The 17,514-nt window shown below is 44.2% G+C and overlaps 1 protein-coding gene across 3 annotated transcripts; it reads left to right on the top strand.

Moving 5' to 3' along the window:
• Nucleotides 1-828: 828 nt before the first annotated feature.
• On the top strand, nucleotides 829-16,238 carry SMIM26 (small integral membrane protein 26). 3 transcript variants are annotated; one of them, XR_011472102.1, is made up of 6 exons: nucleotides 829-990; nucleotides 3,092-3,142; nucleotides 3,245-3,440; nucleotides 4,053-4,177; nucleotides 14,284-14,352; nucleotides 14,718-16,238. XR_011472102.1 is itself a non-coding variant. In XM_070419852.1 (4 exons), the coding sequence occupies exons 1-3, from the start codon at nucleotides 873-875 to the stop codon at nucleotides 3,397-3,399; spliced, it is 324 nt and encodes a 107-aa protein (XP_070275953.1). In that variant the 5' UTR covers nucleotides 829-872; the 3' UTR covers nucleotides 3,400-3,440; nucleotides 4,053-7,481. The 3 variants fall into 3 exon arrangements, 2 of the variants coding, with proteins under 2 accessions (XP_070275953.1, XP_070275952.1); XM_070419852.1 differs by lacking the exons at nucleotides 14,284-14,352; nucleotides 14,718-16,238 and having other exon boundaries at nucleotides 4,053-7,481; XM_070419851.1 differs by lacking the exons at nucleotides 4,053-4,177; nucleotides 14,284-14,352; nucleotides 14,718-16,238 and having other exon boundaries at nucleotides 3,245-3,566.
• The last annotated feature ends 1,276 nt before the right edge of the window (nucleotides 16,239-17,514 follow it).

The following is a 17,514-nucleotide window of genomic DNA, read 5'->3' as shown; positions in this document are numbered from 1 at the left end:
GGCGGGCGGGGCAGGCCCCTCCCAAGGAGGACCTTGCAAGCCCTTCAAGATGGCGGCAGCCTCCAAGCCGTGTCGGGCGGGGGACGGCGGGGGGGGGGGGGGGGGGGGCGGTGCCTTGGGCAGTAGCAGAGTCATTTTGCCCCGAGAGCCCCACCGTCTGCCCCCTAGGCTCCCGCGCCGTCGTGCCGTCCCCTCACACACGCTCTCCCTCTCGCTCCCTTACTCTCACTCTCTTTGACTCCACACCCGCCGCCCGCCAGCTTCCTCCCTCTCCCCAGGTTTTTATGTTTTGTGCTAAGAAACTTAAAAACTCTTTATGCCAAGGTAGCAAAGATTTTTCTTCTCTATGGTTTTTTTTTTCGTTTATAGTTTTAGCTTTAAATTTCAGCCTGTGATCCATCCATAAATTTGGGGTGTGTCAAAATATCACTTTCTAGACGAGGATGGGCAATGTAGAAAGAGCCCCGAAGGATTCGGAGGTACCGAAGAAAACGTTTCTGGAGCCGTAACAGGAGCACGAGGGGCCCGTGGTATCTGATGCTTAGAAATGTTTTGATTAAGGCTGGAAAGGACTATGGCAGTTTATTGCGTGTCCACTGCGGCAAGCACGTCAGTTTGCAAGTGGAAGTTTGCTCAGAGGGACTCATTTGGCAGGTCACTTGGCATGCAGCGTCTTGGTTCGCAGCAAGGCACCGGAACCAAAGTTCCCCGACCTGAGCCCAATTGCGGGCGCGGCTCGCCGGACTACACGCCCCAGGATGCATCGGGGCCAGCTCCCCATTGGAGGAAGCGGCGGCGGTGGCGGCGCGCGGACCGGAAGACCCGCCTACACCCCTAGTCTTGGAGAAGACCTTCCTTCCTCCGGCGGCGCTATGCGTCCGGACCAGGCCTCGCTTTGGTACCGGCGCATGTCCTCTGTTTACGCTTTGGGCACCTGGACCCTGTTGGGCGCCTTGATTCTCTCCGGCCGCAAAAAGAGCAAACCATTAGGTACGGCTCTCCCGCAAGACCGTCCGCGGGACATGCAGCCTTCCGTGGGGCTCGCGCAGGGGTCATAGGAGCAGCTTCGCTGGGAGCCAGCCCTAAATAGTCTGCAAAACTTGGGGAACGGCTGTTTACAGCCATTCGGTTTAATGGAATCTGCCAGGAACTGCATTTTAAATTCTCTTACCCAAATCTTATATTTTTGAGTGAGGCCGTGCCTTATACTAAGAATTTGAAGAATCAATGTAACCTTAGAGATGGGAGTTTTCAGGCACCGGACACGGGTGCTTCTGAAACATTAGCCCTTTGTCGCGTTTGGCGAGCAATTTCAGCACTTATACCAGCTAAGGAATATTATTAAAACCTTACTGGAGCCCACGCCGGTTTGGCTCCATGGGTAGAGCAAAGGCCTGCGGACTGAAGGTCCCAGTTCAATTCTGGTCAAGGATTCGTTCCCGGTTTGCAGGCTCGATCCCCAGTAGGGAGTGCGCGGGAGGCAGCCGGTCAATGATTCTGATCATTGATGTTTCTACCTCTCCCTTCCTCTCAAGTCAATAAAAAATAATATTTAAAAAAACCCTTACCAGAAAGGAACTCCCTTAGCTTTAAAAACTTGCTTGGAAATCTGTACTGCTAATAGATATCTGGTTGCTTGTGGCTGAATGGGAGGAGTGATAGCAGAGTATGGGGTTTATTTTTGTGGATGAAAATAGTGTAAAATTGTGTAGGTTCCACAGATCTGCATGTACTGAAAAGCATTTGTTACATTTTATTTTACAGTATTATTATTATTTTAATTTAAATTTTTTATTAATCCTCACCCAAGGATATTTTTCCATTGAATTTTAATTTATTTTTTAAAAAATATATTTTAGCCCTAACCGGTTTGGCTCATTGGATAGAGCGTCAGCCTGCGGACTCAAAGGTCCCAGGTTCAATTCCGGTCAAGGGCATGTACCTTGGCTGCAGGCACATCCCCAGTAGGGGGTGTGTAGGAGGCAGCTGATCGATGTTTCTCTCTCATCGATGTTTCTAACTCTCTATCCCTCTCCCTTCCTCTCTGTAAAGAATCAATAAAATATATTTAAATATATATATATATTTTATTGATTTCAGAGAGGAAGGGAGAGGGAGAGATAGGGAGAGAAACATTAGTGATGAGAATCATCGATTGGCTGCCTCCCTGTATCCCTCCCTCCTCCCCCCCCCCCCCCCCCCCCCCCACACACACACCCACCCACTCACTGGGGATGGAGCCTGCAACCAGGGCATGTGCCCTGACTGGGAATCCAACTGTGACCTCCTGGTTCATTGGTTGAGGCTCAATCAATGAGTCACACCAGTTGGGCTTTTCACTGATTTTTAGAAAGAGTGGAAGGGATGGGGAGAGACAGAAAGAAACATGGATGTGAGAGAGACACCTCCATTGGTTGCCTCCTGCGGCCAGGAAACCTGCAACCAAGCTACTTGTCTTTGACTGGAATCGAACCCCAGACCCTTCAGTCCACAGGCTGACTCTCTATCCACTGAGCCAAACCAGCTAGGGTTATTTATTATTATTTTTTAATCCTCACCCGAGGATATTTTTTCCATTGATTTTTAGGGTGGAAGGGAGGGAGGAGAGAGAGAGAGGAAAAACACATCCTTTGGTTGCTCCCGGACCACCAGGGCTGGGATCAAACCCGCAACCTAGGTAGGTGCCCTTGAGTGGCAGTTGAACCCAGACCCTTTGATGCTGGGCAGGCGCTCTAACCATTTAACAACACTGGCCAGGGCAGCGTTACATTTTAAAGGAGTAATTGTATGATATGTTAAGTACATCTTGGTAAAGCTGTGATGTGGAAAATCTGCTGAAGATTACATTTGGTGATGAAGATTATCAGTGGCCTGAAAGTACACATGCCCACGCAAGTATTGAGTCTAACCATTTCATTGTCTGTAGTGGTCATGTTTTATTTATTTTTCTTTTTTACAGAAAGAAAATGGTGTCAGGAATCTAATGGGGGGTGGGAGTAATTCCTTATTTTACTTATAAGACTTTACTAATAGTTTACATGACTGTTATTTAAGTTAGAGTTAATAATTCAGGTGTTTTGTTTTTTTAAAGGTGATGAAGTAGAACAAAAAGATGTCTCAACATATGAAAGCCCTGAGTCAGGTAATTCTTATTTTGTTTTATTTCTAAGCCTTGACTAAATAATTTTAATGACTGCTCCTTAAGTTAAATGTTAATAATTCAGGTGTTCCATATTTTTTAAAGGTGACGAATTAGACCTAACGAAGGAAATAACTGAGCCCCCGAAAGGGTTTTATGTGGAAACGATTGTCACATATAAAGAAGATTTTGTTCCAATGACTGACAAGATCCTCAACTATTGGAAATCATGGACTGGTGGCCCTGGACCAGAATCATGATTGACTGCTGGATTCCGAAAACCAGGACTTTGTTTCAGCATGTAAATGTGATAGATGCCTTGATTTCAATTTTATGTTTTTGAAAAGTATATACCTTTAATTTAATCTTTTATGTAAAATATGATTACTAATAATATGCAATAAATATTTCCTTGAGGAAAAGTAAACTTGCATATTCAGGAAGTGTTCCTCTATACCAATGGTTCTCAACCTGTGGGTCGAGACCCCTTTGGCGGTCGAACTACCCTTTCACAGGGGTCGCCTAAGACCATCCTGCATATCAGATATTTACATTACGATTCATAACAGTAGCAACATGACAGTTTTGAAGTAGCAACGAAAATAATTGTATGGTTGGGTCACAGCATGAGGAACTGTATTTAAAGGGCCAGAAGGTTGAGAACCACTGCTCTGTACGTACATGAGTGAAGGGTTGAAGTGAAGTTTTACATGGAGCTTCCATATGCTTGCTTTCTGAAACTAGTTCATGAACTTTATATTTTATGTTGCTGTCAGACACGGCTTTAGTGGTCCGTTTAAGGTTAGGTTCAGCAAATCTCCATGTTCAGTATGGGATTTAAAGCCAATCTGTGGATACTATTGGGTGCTTGGTAAGAATGTTATGAATTAAATAGACTCTATCTGTTCTTTAGGACCAGAACAGGTATGGATTAAATCCCAACTGTGACTACCAATATTCTAGACACGGAGTACAAAGTTGGGACAACGTGGTTCCTGTCCGAGAGTGCCGCACTGGTCCCTTGATTGCAAGTAACAAGTGGGCTTAACTCAAGGGATATTTATCAAAAATTGTGTTTGGATACCTCAGAATTAAAGCAAATTATGTTGTAGGCCTTGGAAGTCCTGGCACCATGAACTGGAATGCAGCCAGCCACTCATTGAACCTGCCTGCCTCTGGCTAAAATAAATTCTAATAAATTCTTTTTGTTTTGATTTTAGAGAGAGGAAGGGAGAGAAAGAAGAAAACATTGATTTGTTGTTCCACTTTTTTAAAGGAAATATATTTTAATGATTTTTTACAGAGAGGAAAGGAGAGGGATAGAGAGTTAGAAACATCAATGATGAGAAACATCGATCAGCTGCCTCCTGCACACCTGCTATTGGGGATGTGTCCACAACCAAGGTACATGCCCTTGACTGGAATTGAACCTGGGACCCTTCAGTCCACAGGCCAATGCTCTATCCACCAAGCCAAACCGGTTAGGGCTTGTTCCACTTCTTTATGCAAGAATCATTGGTTGATACTTGTATATTCCCTGACTAGGGATTAAACCTACAACTTTTGGGTATTGGGATGATGCTCTAAACAACTGAGCTACCTGGCCAGAGCATCTAATAAACTTATAAATGTTTTCTACAAATTTGGACGTTCTTATGTCAACATAGGTATACTTAGAAATGGTTTTCTAAGCCTGGTAATTTGGTAACTTGAAACTTTAAAGGTTTGCTAGCTAAATTAAATGATGGATATTCATTGAATGTCTAGACCATTTCCAAATATAATAAAGTACTGAAACGTTTCTTACTGAATGTAGGTTTGCCTACTTTTTGCTTCTCACAGAGGAACTAAAGATAGTTGAGTCTCTTAGTTAACCTGTTTTGTGCCACATTAAAAAAACTGTACTGTGAAGAAAATACTTTTAGAAATTATAAAATGTGTTTATAAATGGTATAACAGTTCACAATTGTTTATTCCTTAGTTATCACTAGAAATTAGGATTTTTTGTTTTGTTAATCCTCACCCAAGGATTTTTTTTTTTCCTATTGATTTTTAGAGAGTGGAAGGGGAGGGTAGAGACAGAGAAACTGATGTGAGAGAGACACATCGACTAGTTGCCTCCTGCACATGGCCTGACAGGCCGGGGATCGAGTCTGCAACTGCGGTACATGCCTTTGACCAGAATCAGACCTGAGACCCTTCAGTTCACCAGCCGACGCTCTAATCACTAAGCCAAACTGGCTAGGGCAGAAATTAGGATTTTTAAAGGTGAAGAATTATATCATGTGTAAAGATACAAAAATTAATAATAGAGAAAACAACTATGTATACAGGAAAAATAGGATATATTTGGCTTTAAAAAAGGTACAAAATGGGGAAATACGTTTTCATTAAGGAAAATGAAGTAATTGTGTCCTGATTTTTTCTTTCTTTTTTTAAAAAAATATATTTTATTGATTTTTTACAGAGAGGAAGGGAGAGAGATAGAGAGTCAGAAACATCGATCAGCTGCCTCCAGCACACCTCCTACTGGGGATATGCCCGCAACCAAGGTACATGCCCTTGACCGGAATCGAACCTGGGAGCTTTCAGTCCACAGGCCGACTCTCTATCCACTGAGCCAAACCGGTTTCGGCCTGATTTTTTCTGAATGGATTAGAGAACAAGTTTACACACTAAAAGGGACACTGAAAATTGAAGCAAGTTTATGAAAAAGGAAACTTCAGGAAATAAATTTTATGAGTAGTGAAGCTGAATAAAATTGAAATAAATTTTCCCAGCTGGTATGGCTCAGTGTTTGAGCATTGACCCATGAAGAGGTCCCGGGTTCAATTCCCCGTTAGGGCACATGCGGGGTTGTGGCTTGATCCCCAATAGGGGGCATGCAGGAGGCTCGATCCCCAGTAGGGGGAGTGCAGGAGTCAACTGATCGCTATCCCTCTTCCTCTCTCTAAAAAAAAAATCGACATTTAAAAAAAAAAGATTGAAATAAATGTAAGTGAATTTAAATATCAAAAGCAATCTGATGTAAATTTAGAGTTTGGTTTTCTCTCTGCTAAAAAGGACAAAATTTTATTAGATTATTGGTCTACTACTGATATTTTGAAAATTTTTTCTGTCTAGAAAACAAAGAAATGTGTTTTATCAAAAGAATTTTCTGTGTTTTATGTTTGAATTAGGTCCTTGATTACCTAAGAAAACTGAATCTCCTTAATAGTAGGAACCACGCTTTTTATTTTATTTTTATTTTTTTGTGGAGAGCAGCTACAGTGTTTGGACAGGTTCAAGCCTTGGACTAATGAGAGAGCACAGTCCTCTCATGGCCACGTGCAAGTCCCAGCTTAGAGGGCAGAGCTCTCCCAGCACAATTATAGCCGACAGCTCTAGTTGTCAGCTTGAACCTATGGTCTGAACATGTGTCCCCATCTGCCTGAGTGATGTGGGCTTGATAGGGTTCAGGTGCGTGTAATTGAGTAGGATCGAAACCCATGAGAATGTTGTAAACATCTTGACCACACCCTTACTTTGCCTCGTGTCATCTGCTATAAAATAAAGACATGGCTTGTAGTCTGTGGCACTGACTCTCCATCAGAGAGGACAGCGTCCCACCCAGACCCAGCTTTCTTCTCTTGTCTGTCTTTTCTCCATCCTTCACTGCCCCCTCTCAGGGTCACTGAACCTGGCTGAGCTAGCGTGGCAAAATAAGGCGCCCTGGGGCTGAGTATGCTATAGCCGTGCCAGCTCCACACAGTTTTTAAAAAATGTTTTTATTGATTTCAGAGAGGAAGGCAGAGGGAGAGAGAGAGAAACATCAATGATGAGAATCACTGATCGTCTGCCTCCTGCATGCCCCCTATTGGGGATTGAGCCCACAACCTGGGCATGTGCTCTGACCGGGAATCCAGAATTGAACTATGACCTTCTGGTTCATAGGTCGACGCTCAACCACTGAGCCACATCAGCCAGGCAGGAACTACGCTTTAAAAAAAATTTTTGGATTTATTGGTGTGACACAGGTTAACACAGTTATACAGACTTCAGGTGCACAATTCCACAACACATCATCTGTACGCTTTATTATATATGTACCACCCCAAGTTAAGTCTCCGTCCATTACCATTTACCCCCTATATCCTCTTCCATTCCCCATCTCCCCACCCCCCAATCACCACACTGTTGTCCATGCGAAAGAACTAAGTTTTGCTAAAAATTATGTAAGGTACTGAATTTGTCTTTTGAAATTTTTTATGGTCACTTCAGTTAAATGACTATTAAGTATTGCTTCATAATGACATTGATCCTATTTAGTCAAATGTCCAAACCTTTTGAGATATTTCCATAATCCTCCCACTTTCAAAATATAGAGTCTTGACCTGAAAGGGGGAGAGGGGGCTGCGCAGTCCCGGTCCCAGTGCTGCCCCTTCCACAGAGGCAGCGGCGCGGCCCGGTCCTGGCGCCAGGTCTCCTCAGAGGCTGTTGGGGTGCAACCTGCTGTGCCTCAACCTCCCCCAGCTCCTCCCCCAGCTGGCCAGCACTAAGAAGCAAGGGCTGAGGGCTCCAACTAGTAGGTTAGCTTGCTGCTGAGGTCCAGCTGATGGAGACTGAGCGAGACAGGCCGGACATGCCCTGAAGCCCTCCCTCGGTTCCTCCCTAGCTGGCCAACCTCCGACATTCCTCCCCAGCCCTGATCATGCACCAGTAGGGTCTCTCAGCCTGGCCTGTGCCCTCTCGCAATCCGGGACCCCTCGGGGGGTGTTGGAGAGCTGGTTTTGGCCCGATCCCACAGGCCACCCCACTAGCGCAAGGATTCAAAAAATAGAAATACATACTTTTTTTATTGATTAAGGTATTACATGTGTCCTTATCCCCCCATCGCTTCCACCCCGACCCCTGCAACTCATTCCCTCACCCCCCCTGGTGTCTTTGTCCATTGGTTAGGCTTATATGCATGCACACAAATCCTTCAGTTGATCTCTTCCCCTACCCCCACCCTCCCCTACTTTCCCTCTGAGGTTTGACAGTCTGATTGATGCTTCTCTGTCTCTGTCTCTGTCTCTGTTTTTGTTCATCAGTTTATGACGTTCTGTACTTTTATTGGTGATAGAATCACATATATCTCCCACTTGCTCCCCCCCTTTATTTATTTATTTATTTAAATATATATTTTATTGATTTTTTACAGAGAGGAAAGGAGAGGGATAGAGAGTTAGAAACATCGATGAGAGAGAAACATCGATCAGCTGCCTCCTGCACATCTCCCACTGGGAATGTGCCCGCAACCAAGGTACATGCCCTTGACTGGAATCAAACCTGGGACCTTTCAGTCCACAGGCCGATGCTCTATCCACTGAGCCAAACCGGTTAGGGCTCCCCCCCCTTTTAAATCCCTCCACTCTCCTCTTCCCAGCCCCTCCCCATTCCCTCCTTTAGGTCTTCACCAACCTACTGGCTTTGTCCATGGACTGTGCATATAAGTATATTACTGTGGGGCCTTGACTTACGAGTGTCACGACTAACGAGTTTTTTGAGATACCAGCTGTCTCTCGGCCGATTTTTTGCATTGAGTTAATAGAGCAATTTGAGTTAATGAGCTCCTTAAAGAGCTCAGTCTCGGAACGAATTAAACTCGTAAGTCAAGGCCCCACTGTATAAGGAATACTCTTGTTAAAAAAATAAAATAGAAAAATACATATACTACTAGAGGCCTGGTGCATGAAATTTGTGCACTTACGGGGATCCCTCAGCTCAGCCTGTGCCCTCTCGCAGTCTGGGAGCTCTCAGGGGATGTCCAACTGCTGGCTTAGGCCCGCTCCCCACAGTCAGACATCCTTAGAGCTGCTGTGGAGGTGGGAGAGGCTCCCACCACTGCCGCTGCGCTCACCAGCTGTGAGCCCAGCTCAGGGCTTCTGCTGAGCGGTGCTATCCCTGTGGGAGCCCACTGACCACCAGGGGGCAGCTCCTGCATTGAGCATCTGCCCCCTGGTGGTCAGTGTGCGTCATAGCGACTGGTTGTTCCACCATTTGGTCGATTTGCATATTATCCTTTTATTATATAGGATGGGAGGTCAGAGGGAAGGGGGATGGACATAGACAAAAGTGTGGTGATGGCCAGAGGTGGGGGGACTGGGTGGAGGAGGGTAAAGGGGGGCAAATGGGAGACCTCTATAATAGTGTCAACAGTAGAATTAGCCAAAACCGGTTTGGCTCAGTGGATAGAGTGTCGGCCTATGGACTGGGGAGTCCCAGGTTCGATTCCGGTCAAGGGCATGTACCTGGGTTGCGGGCACATCCCCAGTAGGAGATGTGCAGGAGGCAGCTGGTCGATGTTTCTCTCTCATCGATGTTTCTCTCTATCTCTCTCCCTTCCTCTCTGTAAAAAATCAATAAAAATATATTAAAAAAAAAACAAAAAACAGTAGAATTAAAACAACAATGATATACACTACACTACACACCTATTAGGGGAAGAAAAGATACATTATGAACTATGTATTTACTACTTTTATAAAATTTAAAAAGAAAGAATTTTGTCCAGAAATGAGTGTTGTTGAAAGGTTTTTATTTTTTATTTTTATGTTAAAGCTAAGAAAGCGTCAGAGCCCCTGTGAGGGCCGGATTTGTTCTGGGGAAGAGAGCAAGCAAGTTGCAACCAGCAGCATTTTGGATAACCTGCCTGAAATGATTTAAAAGAGAAAGGGACAGATTCCCCAAGCCTACAGTTATTTGTAATTTATTTTCTTACTCTAAATAAAGTCATTTTTGAACCTTATTTAAAAATCCCCCTCCCCGCTAAAATTAGTCCTTCAGGTTCAGCAAACTTTAGGCCTCACAAAACCTGTGTTAGTCCCTGAGTGTTGGGGTCCCCAAAAGAGTTGGGATTCATTCATTATATTTATTTGCTCCATTTAATTCTTGTTCTAGAGCAGCGGTTCTCAATCTTCCTAATGTGTGACCCTTTAATACAGTTCCTCATGTTGTGGTGACCCCCAACCATAAAACTATTTTCGTTGCTACTTCATAACTGTAATTTTGCTACTGTTATGAATCGTAATGTAAATATCTGATATGCAGGATGTATTTTCATTGTTACAAATTGAACATAATTAAAGCATAGTGATTAATCACAAAAACAATATGTAATTATATGTGTGTTTTCCAATGGTCTTAGGCGACCCCTGTGAAAGGGTTGTTCGACCCCCAAAGGGGTCGCGATCCACAGGTTGAGAACTGCTGACCTAGAGGGAGAGTGAGGACAGTTTCGTACTCAGTAATTTTTATAACAAGAATTGTGTTGGAACCTGCTCCTTCTTCGGCTGTTTACGGGTTTACCTTACTGGGAACTCACAGACTTTAAGCCCTTTGATGACATGGTCAGAGCTGTATTGTTTCTACAATACAAGCACAAAGTTAATACAACTTTTATAAATATTTGTTGGAGAAACAGATACATTTCAGTGCCATGAGGCATTACTGTTCCTTCTGCTCCATCTCTTTACTGAGATCTTTGTGCAAAGCATAAGGCTGAGGGGATGAGCAGGGAGAGCGGAGTCAAGATGCTTTTTCCAAGCCCCAGATCCCATACTTTGATTTCACACAGTAGACCAGCGGTTCTCAACCTGTGGACCGCGACCCCTTTGGGGGTCTAACGACCCATTCACAGGGGTCGCCTAAGACCATCGGAGAACACAAATGTAATTGCATATTGTTTTTGTGATTCATCACTATGCTTTAATCATGTTCAATTTGTAACAATGAAATTGGGGGTCACCACAACATGAGGAACTAACTGTATTAAAGGGTCGTGGCATTAGGAAGGTTGAGAACCACTGCAGTAGGTGCATTTCTGAATGACATTTTGAATTGGGTATATTAGATTTTGCTAATATCCACTCCCTTTACTCATAGAGCTTATTTTTAATGATGTTTAGACGTTTCGTACTATGAGGTGTGAATACCTTGCTTATTTCCAGCATCTCTGCGCATCCTTCCTGTAGTGAAGTGAATTACCAACGCGGTGAGTCTATTTGGGGGTCCGCTTACAAGGGGCACCCGCACTAAACCCCGCTCACCCCGCGTGTGGCGTTGGGTGGCTGCTGGACATGAAACCATTTCTTTTGGGCCCTTTGCTCCCACAGCTCCCCCTTCACCCAGAGGCGGGGTCTGACCCTCCCTGACCTCTTCGTCGTGGCAACCGCGAGGCGTCTACCGCCTGAGGCGTCTACCGCCTGAGGCCTGGGCAGGCGGCCGGGCGCCGACCTCCCCAAGGTGGCGGCAACACCGGCGGACGCGCGTCAGGGGCGGGTCCCGCCGGCAGAGGCGGGGCAGCGGGGAGCTCTGGGGCGGCTGGCTGAACCCGACGGACTCGCACCGGCAGCTTCCCTCCTCCCCTCATCCCCTTCTCTCCTCCCCTCTCCTCCCCGCCGGCGGGCTGATGGCTGAGGGGAGCGGCAGCCGCTGGCGAGGCCGGGTGCGGGCTCGCGAGGGTGGGGAACCCGAGGCGCCGGTCCCTGGCAGAGGGGTGGGCACTTCTTTCCCGGCTTTCCGAGGGGGTTGGGGGGAACACGCGCCCCAGCCTCTGCACAGGGACAGAGCTGGGGAGGAGGGAGGCTGCCCCCGCCCCTACGACTGGGTGGGACGTTGCGAGAGTGGGGCTGTGAACCCCCAGCCCGGACCGACCCTCCCAGGGAGAGCTCCCTGCTCAGGTGCAGCCGAGCCCTTAGGAGTGGGAAGAAATGTAAGGAACTGGTCCGGGCGTTGAGAAAACCTGTTACAAACTTTTTCCTCTATTTTTTAAACACCGTTACAAGTAAGCCTTGTCGAAACAAGGCCACCAAAAATTTTGGTTGCCTCCCAAAAAAAAAATTGGGAGAGAGAGAGATGCTTGTCAACCTTGTAACGCACACCTCGGGTAAAAGCAGCTCCCGTTTCACTGCCGGTGGCTAGTTTCAGTGTTTGAATAAAAATTTCCAGTTTACTTTGTAAATAGAAGTCTTATTTTCAGAACATTTACGTGGAAGAAAATTTTAAATTACTCCTTTTTCAGCTTGAATGTACCCGAATATCACTTTATTTCCGTCTAGCCTTATTTACATATATGCAAATTTTTTACTGTGGAGGTTTACTAGTTCTAAAATACGTGGTAAACTTCCAGGGCATATTATAAAGGTAAACGATGGCTATAAATTAAGTGAATAGTCCATGGGCCACGAAGTTTCAATCGCACTGTACGTGCGTGCCCGCACGTGGTATTTTGTGGAAGAGCCACACCGAAGGGGCCAAAGAGCCGCATGTGTCTTGCGAGCTGCGGTTTGCTGACCACGGAACTCTATGGGAAATCCAAGATGGGCTACTTGATTCTTTCAGGCTCCTATCAAACCCCATTTTTTTTCTTATCTCTTATTGCATTTCTTCATCACCATAGTACTTTTCTGTTGTTGTTAACATAAATACGCAAGGGTATTTTTCCATTGATTTTTAGAGAGAGAGGAAGGGAGGGGAAGAGACACAGAGAGAGAGAAACATCTATGTGACAGAGACACATTGATGTGAGAGGCACACATTGATAGGTTGCCTCCTGCACTCGCCCTGACCCTGGCCAGGGATCGAGTGTCCACTGGCTGACGCTCTTTCCACTGAGCCAGACCGGCTGGGGCCACCATAGTACTTTTATTTTATTTATTTATTTATTTATTTTTAATATATTTTATTGATTTTTTTACAGAGAGGAAGGGAGAGGGATAGAGAGTGAGAAACATTGATGAGACAGAAACGTCGATCAGCTGCCTCCTGCACACTCCTTACTGGGGATGTGCCTGCAACCAAGCTACATGCCCTTGACCGGAATCGAACCCGGGACCCTTCAGTCCACAAGCCGAAGCTCTATCTACTGAGTTAGGGCCACCATAGTACTTTTAAACTGGACTTTATTCAACTGCTATTTAGTATGGGTTTCAATATGCTCCTGGTGTATGTTTCCCAGATGGGTTGAAGCCTTCCCCTACTGAAAGGCTGATACCGCCCTAACCGGTTTGCCTCAGTGGATGGAGCATCCGCCTGTAGACTCAAAGGTCCCAGGTTCGATTCCAATCAAGGGCATGTACCTTGGTTGTGGGCACATCCCCAGTAGGGAGTGTGCAGGAGGCAGCTGATCGATGTTTCTCTCTCATCGATGTTTCTCTCTCATCGATGTTTCTCTCTATCCCTCTCCATTCCTCTCCATAAAAAAAATCAATAAAATATATTTAAAAAAGAAAAAAGAAAGGCTGATACCCTCACAGTGGCAAAGACAGTGTTTGAAAATGTATTTCCCACTTAGTGTATGCCTTCAACAAACTCTGAGCAAATCATATGAACTTTTTAAAAAATTATTGATTTTAGAGAGAGAGAGGAAGGGAGAAAGATAGAGAGATAGAAACATCAATGATGAGAAAGAGACATGGATCGGATGCTCCCTGCAAGCCCCCTACTGGGGATTGAGCCCACAATTTAGGCATGTGCCCTGACCCGAATCAAACCAGGGACCTCTTCGTTCATGGGTTGACACCAGCTGGGCATAAATCATAATGAACTTTGATGGCAGACTTGAACACTTGCAATTATCACTGACCCTATCACTCAATTATCAGGCAAAATTGAGAGAACTAATGGGAAAACAGATTCACGCAGAAATTTCAGTTAGATGGGGCTGAATGAACTGATGAGAATGGTTACAATATTTATAACTTTTTGTTTGAAATATTGCTGGATTTTTTTTTTCAGATATAAGAAAAACAATTTTCTAAAGCTAGCTATGACTTAGAGCAATTTGGTAAACTATACCTTTGTAAACAGAATAGAAACATTTGTCCTTTTCTCTTGATTCCTCTAGAATTTGGAAATTCTCAGTGAGTGTTCTCATTTTCATGGCAATATTGTTATTTGCATAAGTTCAATAAAAATCTGTTCGCCTCATAACAGAAGACAGTTGGAAACTAGTTATGTATCAAGGATTTGACTGGAATGTCATATTTGACTCAGATATGACCAGACAGCTTTAAAATTGACTGATGGAAGCCAATAAAAACCCTTTGAAATATTGGCATAGTACCTTGCTTACCTAAGTCATCAGCAGCCTTAGGAGGTGAGTAAATGTCATTTCTTGGCAGGTACAGAAGCTTCAGGATATTTTGAGGAATTTGAGAAAAGAGGAACTCACCAAATCTATACTATTGCAGGTAAGGTCTGGTGGCAAGTTCTTGCCATGGCTTTTCTGGCCTCAAGATGCCTTTTTAAGTTCAATCTGAAGATTTCTTATGGAAAATTTCAGCACAGCATTGTTAAAAGAGCCTTTCTGCTTAATGACTACTCTTGCTGGACTTATACAACGAATCAGGCCAAGTTTATTGAAATTACTTATTTTGCAAAATGAATTAGACTTAACCTGGCTATCTTTGGTAAAAATAATTATTTTAGAGGGAAAAATGATGTTTCAATAGAAACTACAATATACCTTTGTGGATATTATATTCTAATGCTGTTCATTATTTTTTGATTTTTTTGTTTTCTTCTTGTAAATGGATTGGATCTTCAACTATCCTAGGTTCCTCCAACATCTGCCTATGACTCTCCAAACAAATGTTTCCAATTTTTCTTTCATCCTTTGACTTGGAATCATTGGGAACTGCAACTGCCCTTTTCCCAAGGCCATGTAAGCTGAAGATGGAGAACTTGATAATGGAGTTCAGAGAAATCACCACAACAGTTCCTATATAGACAGTCATTCTGCCTATTACAGAAAGATCACCAGAGACATTCATACTGCAGACCAGGAGAATCTATCAGACTGTAACTACCTGTCCTCACTCAATCTGATGATGATTCGAGACATATTTAGAAATCTTCTCAACTGCCTGCCTTCAAAACTTGGAAACAGATTATAGTCTGCTTTTTTTCTTTTGTTTCCATAGAGATGCTTTTTATTAAATACCAGCACTGTCCTTGCACCATAGGCTTAATTTTAGGAGCCCGCTGGCATCACTGCCTCCTGAAATGAGATACAACTGTTTACCTGAACTGAACTTTTCTCAAGAGTGAGGCTATCGCCCTAGCAGCTAGGGCCTAGCTGGTTTTGCTCAGTGGTTAGAGCGTCAGCCTGCTGACTGAAGGGTCCTGGGTTCAATTCTGGTCAAGGGCACAGGCCCAAGTTGCGGGCTCAATCCCCGGTGGGGAGCATGCAGGAGGCAGCCGATCAATGTTTCTCTCTCTCCTTCTTCCTTTCTCCCAGAAATCAATAAAAATATATTTTTTAAAAAAAGACTATTAACACCATTTCTGGAATGTGAAACTTCCAGGGTCAGGAAGGAACTGTGGGGGTTCAACATGTATTTGTGGTATGTGGATTGTTTTTGAGCTAAAGGCAGCTTTTAGCTGTGGGCTCCTGAGAAACTTCTACTCTGCAAATACTTAGAAGAACTTGGATTGGGGGTTTTGTCCATGATAAGAGGTTATTATCTAGAGCAGGGGTCCTCAAACTTTTTAAACAGGGGGCCAGTTCACTGTCCCTCAGACCGTTGGAGGGCCGGACTATAGTTAAAAAAAAAAAACTGTGGCCGAAACCGGTTTGGCTCAGTGGATAGAGCGTCGACCTGCGGACTGAGGGGTCCCGGGTTCCATTCCGGTCAAGGGCATGTACCTGGGTTGCGGGCGCATCCCCAGTGGGAGATGTGCAGGAGGCAGCTGATCGATGTTTCTAACTCTCTATCTCTCTCCCTTCCTCTCTGTGAAAAATCAATAAAATATATTTAGAAGAAAAAAAAAAAGAAAAAAAAACTGTGAACAAATTCCTATGCACACTGCACATATCTTATTTTGAAGTAAAAAAACAAAACGGGAACAAATACAATATTTGTATTTGCATGTGGCCCGCGGGCCGTAGTTTGAGGACCCCTGATCTAGAGGGCAGGGCAAACTACTAATTAGTTACTAAACCTGCTCTCCCTGCAATGGCTCTTTGAATCCTCAAGGCACCTGCCTCCTCGCTACCTCAGAATGTCTGATATGCCCATTCTCCCTTTCTGTCTTCAAATCTGTCACGCATGCGGGGTCTCTGACTCTTGTATGTATGCGTGGTTCCCATAAATAGGTATGAATTAAATTTGGTTATTTTCTCTTGTTAATCTGACTCATGTCTATTCGGTTATTAATTAGACCAGCTGAAAGAACCTTGAGGGTAGAGGAAAGTTTCTCCTTTCCCACACAGATTACAAATTTTTGGCAGAAATGCCACAAAACTGATGTTGTGTCTTTCTCAGTGCAATATCAGGGAGCATATGATGTTTTCCTCATTACTGGTGAGGTTAACTTTGGCCACTTAAGATAATTTAGTGTGTAGTGATGACATTCAAGCATATTAATTGGTATTCTTTTCTGGCCAAATGACTTTCCTTGTTCTTTATTTGAATGCTTCCTCTTGTAGGAGGAGAAAAAGTTTCCCTCAACATTCGTAGGGTCCCTGGGTGGGTCTGAAAATCAAACTGATAAAGACAGATGAAAAGGAGAAAAGCATAGACATTTATTTGTTTCACATGTGACTGCATCAATCCATACATGACATGGGAGTCTTCATAAGGAAACAGTGACCTGAAGAGACAGTTAGACCGGAGTATTTTTATGCTAAGTTTGTTGAAGAGCGGGCAGTTGTGGAGGAATAAGTAATAGGAGGTAACTGTCATAAATTGGGGGAGACCTAGCAAGGCCCGTTTGTTCTTCCTCTAAGCATAGGGATGGTACCTCTCACATGAGGTGTTTATGACCTGGTCCAGGGCAGAAGGGTCAGGGGAAGGTCTGAGTGGCTTTCCTGCTTCTGTTTTCTCAGATTCCAGCTTTAAATATTCAAGATGCCAAGGTGCTATGTTTTGGGGTAGCTTGTCCTGAAGCTCATCATTCTACACCCACCAGTGCTATTAGAGGACTTTTAGAAGAAGACACATTGAGAGGAACTTATTTTCATCAGTGATAATAATTTGTTAGGGTGATACCTTGTATAGTCCTTTGCAGCTTCCTAAGCACTTTTGCATAGTCTATTTTATTTAAAATATCCTAATAACCCTCTGGGGGGTGGGGTGGGCTAGTATTTGAATTAGAGGAAGAATTAGAATTACAGAATTACAGTATACATCTCTGTATTGCCATGATAGGGTTAAGTCAAAAGAATGCTTCAATAGTTAAATGGCTATTTTAGGCAGCGACTCCTGTCTGCTTTCTGAGAAGCCACTGAGTCAGGAAGACAGGGGAGAAATAATTTGGGAGGATACTGGGGCGAGGGATGGCAGAGAGGAAGAGGGGACACAATTAGAATTAGGATTCTGGACACAGCTGGGATTTAGGAATGATGCCTC

This window comes from Myotis yumanensis, unplaced genomic scaffold, assembly GCF_028538775.1.
Source record: "Myotis yumanensis isolate MYYU_CA2020_CCGP unplaced genomic scaffold, mMyoYum1.0.hap1 SCAF_7, whole genome shotgun sequence".
In the NCBI taxonomy this organism is placed as follows: Eukaryota; Metazoa; Chordata; class Mammalia; order Chiroptera; family Vespertilionidae; genus Myotis; species Myotis yumanensis.
Note: the sequence above shows the minus strand (reverse complement) of the source record. Positions and strands in the feature narration are given on the sequence as shown.